The 10,405-nt window shown below is 53.0% G+C and overlaps 1 protein-coding gene across 1 annotated transcript; it reads right to left on the reverse strand.

Moving 5' to 3' along the window:
- Nucleotides 1-1,716: 1,716 nt before the first annotated feature.
- MRS44_005009 (uncharacterized protein) lies at nucleotides 1,717-2,862 on the reverse strand (the record flags this gene model as incomplete). Its single annotated transcript, XM_046268661.2, has 1 exon — nucleotides 1,717-2,862. One exon carries the CDS (start codon nucleotides 2,860-2,862, stop codon nucleotides 1,717-1,719), a length of 1,146 nt encoding a protein of 381 aa, XP_046135833.1.
- Between the last annotated feature and the right edge of the window lie 7,543 nt (nucleotides 2,863-10,405).

Consider the following 10,405-nt stretch of genomic DNA (forward strand, 5'->3'; position numbering starts at 1 on the left):
GCTGAAATCTCGCAATCGCCAACGACAGCAACAACAAAGATGTTTGCCGTGTAAACACACGCCCCCTTCAAGCGTGATGCCCAGCCTCAATCCTTCCTTCGGTCCCGAGCGCACCATTTCACCAGTGAGAAGGTCAAGTAAGCCCATGATCCATCGCCCGAGAGATCCGCCTGCATCATCAGCGAAAAAAAATGCACGACTGACCCAAGTTTAGTTCACAGCCACGACGCCTGTTTTTTTTTCTTTCGCATTTTCCCCTCACGCCAGGCATAAAACAAAAACATTCGACAATACTTGCCCATTTTAATCCATGGTCAGAACAAAATCATACAATTGTAAATAACCTGATTACAAAGTACAGTAGCTAAAATGATTTTTTCATGCTTCTAAAAAAAGACTATCGAAACGCGAAACGAAACACAACTAGTTCATGCCCAAGAACTCGTATCAAATAGATGGAACCACCTTTCTTCTATCGACGGTTTGTTGTTAGGATGCTACCCACCACCCTCCACATCCCGTATTCTCTAAACAAGATCGCAAAGTAAATACGCCACGCAATACGCAACCCGTACACGTTATCCCGTACCCGCAGGTTCCGCAAATCTTTGCCCCCCTTCTCGCGCAGAATTGATTATTTGTCCTTTTGTAGATATTATTTTCGACTCACCATGACTCTTTCTTTTCCTCTATTCCCTGTTTTCCCGACGGCGCGGGTTAACTCCAATTCAAGCCTCATTCTGCTTACTGCGTAGCGTAGCGTAGGTACACCGTCGGACTCTGACTTGTCCGAACACGGGCGGCGGGCAACCCCCCTGGCCGTTAACGGCGCCGCTGACTCATTCGTTGATTGGTCGTGGGGCTGCCTTAAATAGCGGGTCCCTCAAGGGTCCAAGGGTCAGCCTGCCAAATTTGGCAATTGGCTGAAAGGGGAAAAAGCAGATCACATGGGCTTAGATCTTGCATCCATGGCAACCCAACAGCCAACAGCCAACAGTCATGAAGGCAGACCGCCAGGCAGTGAGGAAGGCTGATCTTGTCTGTGAATTGATTCACAAGAGTCAAAATCTAATTGATTGAAGATTGCGGGCCACACACAAGGCAGAAGAGGAGGCATTGTTTGTAGTTCATCGAGGCTCTAGTCCTCTCTTTGTATTGGATCAGTGACGGTAATGTAATCTAACTGCACCGCCCAGTGTCTGTCTGGTTGATTCCCAATGATTAACTCCACAGCCCAAACCTGTTGAAACGTGGCAGTGTATAACCCATTCCCATCCTATATGCCACCACCCATGGAGCGTGATACCAAAGCGGCCGTCAAATAACACTTGTGATCGGATGCCAAAAGTCCAAATCCTGCCAATGCCAAATACTCCCCCTGTAATGCACACGCCCCCCGATCACCAGGGGGGCTGCCGTCTCGATTCGATTGATGTGAATCCCAACAACGCCTGTAGCTGAACACCAAAACAATAATAAAAACAAGTAGAGTCGGCGAAACAAAGAAAAACTGCCGGGGAGATGAGTGCCAAAGAGTCATCAATCCCGTGGTGTATCTGGTTTTCTAAAAAAGCAGATGTGGAAAAGCAAACCGACGCCATGCCAAGCTTCTTCTTTTTCAATGCGGAAATGTGTCGTCATGCCGAAAAAACTGATCCCGTGAACGCCAGGAGTATGCATTAAGTTATGAATGTCGATCAGGTCCGGTCAGATGGTTCATCGCACAGCGACGCTGCCACCGAGGAGACGACCCCACATGCCTCGCCTGGGACGCTGCTGCTGCTGCTTCTTGGAGGCGGCGTCCTGCATCTGGTACTGCTGGTGGTACTCGTCGGCGGTGATCTCGTAGGGAAGCATGCGGCTGCTGGCCATGTGCGCCTTGGGGTAGTCGACATCGGGAACGATCTGGACAGGCGAGTCATAGAGGCTGCCCTGCTGCGACTCATAGTAGTAGTAGGGCTCAGGCTCCGAAGGCTCGAGAGGGGTTGTAGCCTGCGAGTAGGCGGCGCGTCCAGAGGAGACCGATGAGGCGTAGGAGCTGGTAGAGCTGCTGTAGCTGAGGCCAGGAGGAGAGATGGAGCCGCTCATGTTGCGAATGTGCTGCTCGGGAGTAGCACCGCGAGATCGGGAGTGGCCTCGAGAAGAAGGAGGGCTGGGGTATCGGGCGCAGGCAGCAGAGAGCTCCTTCTGGCGTCGCTTCTCCTCGCGGTGTCGCATCTTGCGGGCGTGTCGCTCGGCAATCTTGTGGCGGAGGGGCTCGAGGAAGTCGTCGAGGTCGCGGTAGAGGTCCTCCTCAGTAATGCGCAGGTCCCACTCGAGAAGGAAGAGAAGCTGCTTCTCCATGAGGTTGACCTCGGTGCGGCTGAAGCCAAAGTTGTAGCAGTCAGTGGTGATGTGGCTGTAGTTGGCCCAGTGCTTGTTCTTGGGCGAGCTGTCGTTGAGGTACTTTGCGGCGAGGATGAGAGCAGCGAGGAAGATTCGGTGGGCGGTACATCGCAGGCCGCGGGCCATGGGCTGAAGCTTGGACTTGAGGCGGCCAAGGTAGACGAGGGTCGACATGAGGGTGGGGACCTGGACGTTGGAGGAGACGACGAGCTGAGTGATGAACTCCTCAAGAGTAGGAAGGCCACCATCTTCGGATCGAACGGTCCGGGGCTCGGGGCTCCGGGGAGGAGTCGGGAGGTTATGTCGGGGGTCGACGGGAGCGGGAGGCATGAGGGTCGAGTCGCAGGCAATGACGTGGTGGGCGGCTTCGGCAAGATAGGCGATCATGTCGCGACCCACAGGCTGGTAGACGAACTGCTCGAGGGCAATCTTGTTGAGCTCCTCCATGGTGAGGTACCGTGTTGATGAAGAGTCCATGTTGTATGTGGATGTGTGGGTTGAGGAGGGAGGAGGAGGATGTGGTCGAGTATTATACACGGGAAGGGCCCGCGTGTAAGTGAGTAGAGGAAAGGTGGGGATGGAGGGTATAGAGGTAGAGGGTATCAAGAGGATTAGGCCCAAGAAAGGATTGGATGGCCTTTAATCCAAAAGAGACAGAAGAGCAGATGATGGGTATCAGTGACTGAGGCACAAGAAGAAAAGTGCCAGGGGTGAAGGATGCGTGAGGCTTGATATATCAACCAGCAAGAGACAGATGGCTCATGTGAGGGTTGGGGCGTTTCTGGCTTCGTAACAAGTGACGTTTTGGGGTGGAGGGGAGTGTCCGGGGCGTGCGTGTGGATGGCGGCGCAGTGAAGGGGGTGTGGATCAGTGGAGGACAGGGGTGGGGAGGCTGACAGGGGTCACCAGCAGTACAGGGGTCGACTCTGGAAAAGGCCGTCCTTAGGTCAGGTCGACGGGATGGGCCAGGGCAAGCCAAGAGCTGCTGGGTCTGTAGGGTCTGTAGGGTCTGTAGGGCTTGGAGAGGGTCTGGTCGGCGGTCTGGCCGATTTGACGGGTCGTGACTGGGTGCAGTCAAAGAGAAGGAAGCAAAAGCCAGAGGCCACGAGAGAGTGAGAGTAGAGAGTGGCAAAAGCACCAGACAGGCGGCGTCTATGTCGGTGGCTTGGTGGTCGCCGGGGTTAGATGGATGTTCCAGTTATCCTTGTTCCTGCCTTGCTTTGCACTGCGTTGCAGATGCGGCGGTGGTAGGATCAAAATGAGAGTGTCTCTGCTTTTGGCGGCAAAGTCGGCGGTTTCGGTCGCTGCTTTGGCCGGTGTCTCGCTCGGTTTCGCGAAGCGCCCGCGAAGCCGAATCAGAAAAAATAGAAGCGGAAGTAGCGAGATGCGAACAATGGGCAAGAATTAATTGTTTGATTAGAATGCCAAACAATTAATCAATTACCCGCAGAGTGAAGCCGAGTCCAGTCCAGAACCAGTAGAGCGACGGATAGTGCACCTTCTTTTTCCGTACAGGTACTGACAGAGTTGATGCCCACTGGAGTTTGCAGTGAACAGAGCGGCGATCCGATCTCTCTCGGTAGGTCCAGATTCTTGCCAGTGGTCGAGGCCTTGAGGCTTGGCGCTTTACTCGCAACGGGTCGGTGATGCGCGAGGGGAATGGATGTGTAAAAGGCACCTTTCCAAAGACGAAAAGGTCTGGCGCGGGAAATAAAACAACAAAAGCTTTTTAGACTTTTTATCGCTCTCGATCGTTGCGTTTAGCTTTGCGCACTGGCTCGCAGGTTTGATGGATTGTCAAAGCCGAGAGCAGAGCTGTGGGGGAGGCGTTTTGTTAGGCTGAGGTCTTTGACGGAGAGACAGGCACCGGAATGGTGGTTAAAGTGAATGGGATGGGGAGGGAAATGATTTGAAATAGATGGGTGAGGCTGGTGTTGATGCTTGTGAGGCTGGTGTTTTGGTGTTGTTCGGTTGAATGCTGATGAGAACAAATGCCAAACAGCTGCGAACAAGACTGGATATTTAACCAAAAATCTTTCAATCAAGACCAGCTTGACAAGGGAAGCAATATTGATTCTTGGTGTAGAGTGCGGGGGTGAATGATCAAAATCGGAATTCGAGATTGCATACAAAGGGAGAGACAAGAAGAAGGGCACCCTCAATAGTATTGAAAGGGTTTTGGCCTTTTTCGGGTTTGGTGACCGGCACCAAGAATCGATGAACAGCGCGAGGGAGAAAGAAAGCGAAATGACTGAGACGTGGAAATCGTCAAGACGGCGTGTTCTTGTTGATGAACACGTTATTTTGTTCCAAAAGGGAGAGCGTAGAGAAGGCTGGTGACGACGGATTTGTCTGTGTCTGATTGTTCTGCGGTACCTGCCAGAGGTATGCGGGATGTGTCGAAACGTGGCAACGGACGAGGGAAAAATTGAAACAATTCGGAAAGAAATATAGACACGGCACAAGAATAGAATTCCAGTCCAGACCAGAGAGCAAAGAAAGAAAGGAAACGAGGATTGTCGAGATGGGATGAATGATGAGAAGGGGGAGAAACAGGTCATGAAACGACGTCGTCTTAATACTCGTCAACTATTCGCATGAGATTCCCATTCTGCTCCAGAATTAATCCCCCCTTGTCAGCTATACTACGCCCGGATCCGCTAATACTACACTGAACGAAAAGCCCTACGCAGCAAGGACTTGAGATTCTACTGAATCCATTGGCTCCTGGGACGCTGGATCCTCATATCCTTTTGCCAGCTGCGAATGGAACGACAGCTGAAGCCTGGACATGAGCCTGAACATGTCTGCTCCAACCAGCCGCGGCCACGGACGAGATACGATAAATGACGACGACCAACCAAGATGCGATACTGCCCATGTCCATCAAACAGCAAGACCCCAGCTGTCGGCTTGACTGGTTCGGGGGAGCGTTTGACAGCAGCTGGAGGAGATGGAGGGCTAATGGGGTGCTCTAATTGGCTCGTGGCCGACGCCTTGGGCAATTCTCAAACGCACCAACAGAGCGGCCCCCGTTGCAGCCAGCCATTGCCATCCGTCTCCGTCTTTGGTAGGTGCCGCTCGATTGGCTGGTGCCCCATACTTTGAAACCGCGCTGTCTGATACAAGAGCCGCTCACGGCCAATCGTGACGCCTCGGTGGCCAATTTTCAAGACTTGGAGGCGATGACACTTGCCAGTTTTGTTTCTTGTTGATCAATTTGTCCGTCTCATCTTTTGATCTGCGGACAAACTTGGCAACTAAAAGACCCTGCGTCGCGGATCCAGGAGAACGGAATCCTTTGGAACCGGATTAAACTTCAAACATGAATGCTCCCTCAAGTTTGTTTCCAACTCTCCGCAAATCCATTTCTTAAGCGCTGTTCATTTGAAGCACAGATCACCCGCTTGGGCCATCATGTAGACAAGGGGACGGACGGGCGGCATCGACGCCTAAAAAAGAAGCAATCTGTAAAGCCATGCGCATTGAGCATAAACAACGATGCCCGTTTCATGGGCTGTCAGGTTCACTTTGGGCTGTCCTGTCCCTTTCTTACTGGTGCACAAGTCATCAAAGCACAGACGTACTGCTCGCTCGCCTGAAGCCCTCGCACAAGACGGGCTCCCTCGACGCTGCATCTTGCATGTTGATCGCATACACACACACAGACACAGACACACGTTTCACGCAGGGGTTGCATTAGAGGCCAACAATACGTGGCTGGCTCTGTGATCGCCGGCAAGACCCTTTCTTTGCTGTACCCTCGAGAGTGCAGATCAGATGTTTAAAGGGCAATGGGGTGATCATCATCGGGCACTCTTTTAGGTTCCTCATGAGCTACCCTACGGTACAACATGAACAAAAAAACATTATTTAAAAATGACCCTCAGCTTGTTTCTACATGGTTATGCCAAGCCAGAGCTGACTTGCGACAAATTTTCCAAACGATGATCCATCCTCTCAGGGGTTTTTAAAAAATCCGACGGCCTCCTGCTTGTTTTTGCGGTTACACCGCATCATCTGAAGCGAAGCCAAGATGGAGACACAAACGCCAGCGGTTTCTCATCCCGTCTTTTTTAGTTGACAGCCCACACCTTTTCCTCAAGGTCGCACAATAAAAGACCAGCGCCCACGTTTTAGGTCAGCAGCAGCAGTAGCAGATGCAACCACCGGGTTGATATTACTCTAGATCAAAGGAAACCATTGTTACGCATGCTTTCACAAACACCGAACGAAGCCCTCTTGACTATCGCATCGCTTAAACATAAGCCCCCCTCCCCCCTGTGGCGGTAGCCTCAACCCCTCGGCGCCCGTCAGAACCGAGCCCTTGGGTTCAAAAGAAAACAGGGACGAGACTTTGTAGCGGATGCGGACTGGAGGGGGCGCTCGCTTGTCGTTCGTCCCTCTCCGAGTCACATTCCTCATCCCTCCCCGGTGCCTGTCTCTATATCACTCTCCAGGTCCGAACCTGTTCGGCGATTGCAGCCACCGAGGTTTCTCGTAGATAGAGTGTGCAGCCTCAGAAAAATCAGATCATGGCAAGGTTCAGGGCTAAAAGTCACACACTTGGGGAGTTTGCATCGTGTGTGAACGGTCAGGGAACGGGATGTGGAGTTTTCCCTCAAACTTGATCGGATGGCCCGTGGAGCAAGTATCGTATCGAAAGGGATCAAGCCCGCCAAGGGCCTCGACATCTGATTACCAAATCAGGCCTATAAACGTCCTCTCTTGGCCCATGGATCCTGCAGGTCATACATTCGGGACCCCAGCGGCGAACCCGTCAGAGGGCCTCCCGCTTCCTCTCTCATGCAGACAGACAAGAGAGACAGGCGACGCAATAGTCGAGTCCAGTCGAGTCGCAGGGCTCGAGGTTCTCTACAACGGCTGGATACAACGCATCCCTTACTGATGCGTGGAATTTGGAGCCCTTCTCCTGCAGATTGTCACCGCCTCCAACCTCCTCGACACCATCAGACCCCCTTAGCCCTCCTCCACGATCTACGCCGTTTCACCCTTCTTCTATCCGGACTATCGCAAGACGGAAGGAGAGGGAGCTCCTCAACACAGAAACACCTCCCGTCCTGTCTCAGTCTCGACAATAGCCCCGTAGATAGCCCCGTCCAACCCATCCGAAACCCTACGTACGCCCCCTGCTTTTTCCTGGGGCGAGGGACAAAAAAGCCACCCCTGCACAACACACACACAAGAGAGGACGCCATGCAGCCAGCACACCCAGTTCCGTCGTCGGCAGACGCCACTAGCTCCCTCGGGAACAGCCCGTTCGAGGAATGCAGAGCGGGGGGAGCACAGGTCTCCAAGCACAAGACGTCTCAAGCGAAGGGAGGGGATACAATAGCCTGCCAAGAGTTGGCATTCATCTATTATAGCGAGAGAAAGCTATTGACCGGGTTCCCAAGGGCAACCAAGAAAGTGATATAACTCAGAATACAAGGAAAACCTTGATTGATCGGGAGGGCGATCGAAAATGGCTGGAATCTGCGTGCCATAGCCCGGACCCTTGCGCTAGACCTGGGCAACGCCCAATGACCCGTGAAGCTGGGATCCCTCGAGCGGGCCGCCCTCGTTGAGATGCAGGCCGGGCGAGCAAGGATTGCCTCTTTTTTAACTCCGGGTTTGGCAGCCAGCAGCAGCAAAGAGGGTCGGCCTAGACTCCTCGTCCTCTGGTTGGTCCCGAGGAGCCTCGGACGGACGAGCCACGATTCTCGACCCGTGAGCTGATGGGACGGTTAAGGCTGTTCGATTTACTTCAAGGCTATTGGCGATCCCAGCGGCCCTGCAGAGGTCATCCGAGAATACCTCACCACAAGAACATGGTCTGATTGAGTTTTTTTCAACATGATTTACTGAAATGTGACTTTGGAAAAGCTCGACTGTTTCCAAAACACGGCATCACACCAAGAGGCGATAAAAAAAATTCTCACCGCCGTTGATCTTGGTGTTGTCATGAATCACGACAACCACTGACAGCGCAGTCCCATCCATCCCATGGAGGAGATATTCCCCTGACCCCTGACCCCCGAGCCAGTCACGACAGGCCAGTAGCATCTCCATCGTCGTTTGACTCGACCTTTCCTTTTTTTCTCTCCACCATCAACGAGAGGGACAGCAGCACACCCCCTCTCTTCTTCAGATCCCCATCTGATTCTGTCAAGTATAGACTCTGATTGGCCAGCCCCGCCTTTCCTAACCCGGCGCACGCCATCCCTGACGCCTGCATGCCAACCCTCGGACGCGTGGCTCTGACTCGCTGCAAGTTTTTTAGCTGCAAGCAGAAGCAAGGTCTCTTTGAGCTGGTCGGTTGTGGCTGGGCATGGCTGTCAAAATAAGCGTTGCAGGCAGCAGAGACAAATGGCTGGTGCCTTGATCTGCATTAAAGTCAGTGCCCCTACCTCCACATCATGTGGCTGCACCACACCGCGCAATGCATCCGTGGCTCAAGCATCAATGGCAACGGAAACAGTCCCGGATGTGGCTAGTGGGCTCCCTGTGGCGAGGGAGGCCACGTGAGTCGGTGACGACGAGCTGCCGCTTGCGCATACTGCTATTCTCCGCGATGCCTTCAGTCCCTGAGCATGAGAGCTTGCACCGCCGCAACGGTCTGGCTGGTTTCATCGCCATACGCTACTGCACCTCTAGATCGTAGAGACATTTTACTCAACAGAGGAGAACGCACGAGTTGCAACGCAACAGTCAAACTTGACGCTATCATGCTAGCCCGTGACATGCTCCCCTCCACATGCTGTATCCACCGCCCCCCTCTACAAACCCCATCGAGATTATGAGAAGCACAGCAAAAGACATCACTTGATCTTGCGGCGTACCCATCATTCCCCCAGGATCACCATCCAAGGAAAAGCAACTCCATCACCAGCCACGCTAACTTTGCCCTACCGCGGCTCATATGCCTGGAGTGAGGGGTAATTAATTACTTGTAAGCTGGGATATATCCCCTCTGCGGGACTCGTCGAGGCCCTCATGACCTGGTGTGCGCGTGGGTTATGGTTGAGTCTAGCCCCCCCCCCTCCTCCCAAGCTTGTGGTGGGATGCGGGGAAGACCCGCGGGTCCGCGATCGGGTATCGAAATGACTCTTTTCTCTTCTTTCACATGTGCAATAGATTGCGGTGAAGGAAAATGACTAGCAAGATTTCCCATGGTCAATGCTGTATGGTTTTCCTTGCTGCCAGGCGAATTGTGCAGTCAACGTGCGTAATGGTCCCTCCAATACGAGCATCTCGTCCTCGTATTTGCCATTTCACCCAACAGGATATATCCTTACCCGCATATTACCAATCATTCCCAGCAACAAAATCTTCCACAGCCTTGTTTAAAGGATTCATTGTGCATTTGGCATACCCAGATTAGGTTTTCTCCTCCGTGCCCCGAAGCTTTCCCTCCCTCCCTCTCCGCCCCGGCCGGTCCGCCCGGAGTGCGTCCCCACTTAAAACACCGGGCTGCCTCCGGATGAAAAAGCCGAGGCATCAGGGCCTCCAGCCCCACATCGGTGCTTTTCCCTCTCTCTCTCCCTCTCGGCTCAAGCCGAACCCCAGCTTGCAGTGCAAAGCTAGTTTTTTGCACAGCCGCCAGAGCTTGCCTGAAGACTATATTTCAGCAGTGTAGGGATTCTCTATGCATAATGACGATCTATTCTGCAACGTTGCAGGATTTCTATCCTAGGATCCTTTTTTCTTGTAGCCAAGAGCGCTTGGATCGTTCTGCTGTCTCCTGGAGCATTTTCGCTGGTAACCAAAAAATCATCGGGAATTATTTTTGGTGTCGGGCGCTTAGATCGCCTAGACCCCATCTGTTTGGCTGCCTCTCCCCCATATGCACCTCCAAGCGCCTTCAAGCAACCCCCAACATGTAATGTACATGTAAAAGCACGAACAGCGTTTCCCCTGCAAGACGCGCCCGCTCGCCCGCCCGGCAGAATAACGCTTCCGGGCGCCATGTCTACTGTAATCGTTTCGGATCCTTCGTGAAACATGACACTCAACCCAG

Source organism: Fusarium solani (genome assembly GCF_023522795.1).
Source record: "Fusarium solani strain SB1 chromosome Unknown bctg00000002, whole genome shotgun sequence".
Lineage (NCBI taxonomy): Eukaryota > Fungi > Ascomycota > Sordariomycetes > Hypocreales > Nectriaceae > Fusarium > Fusarium solani.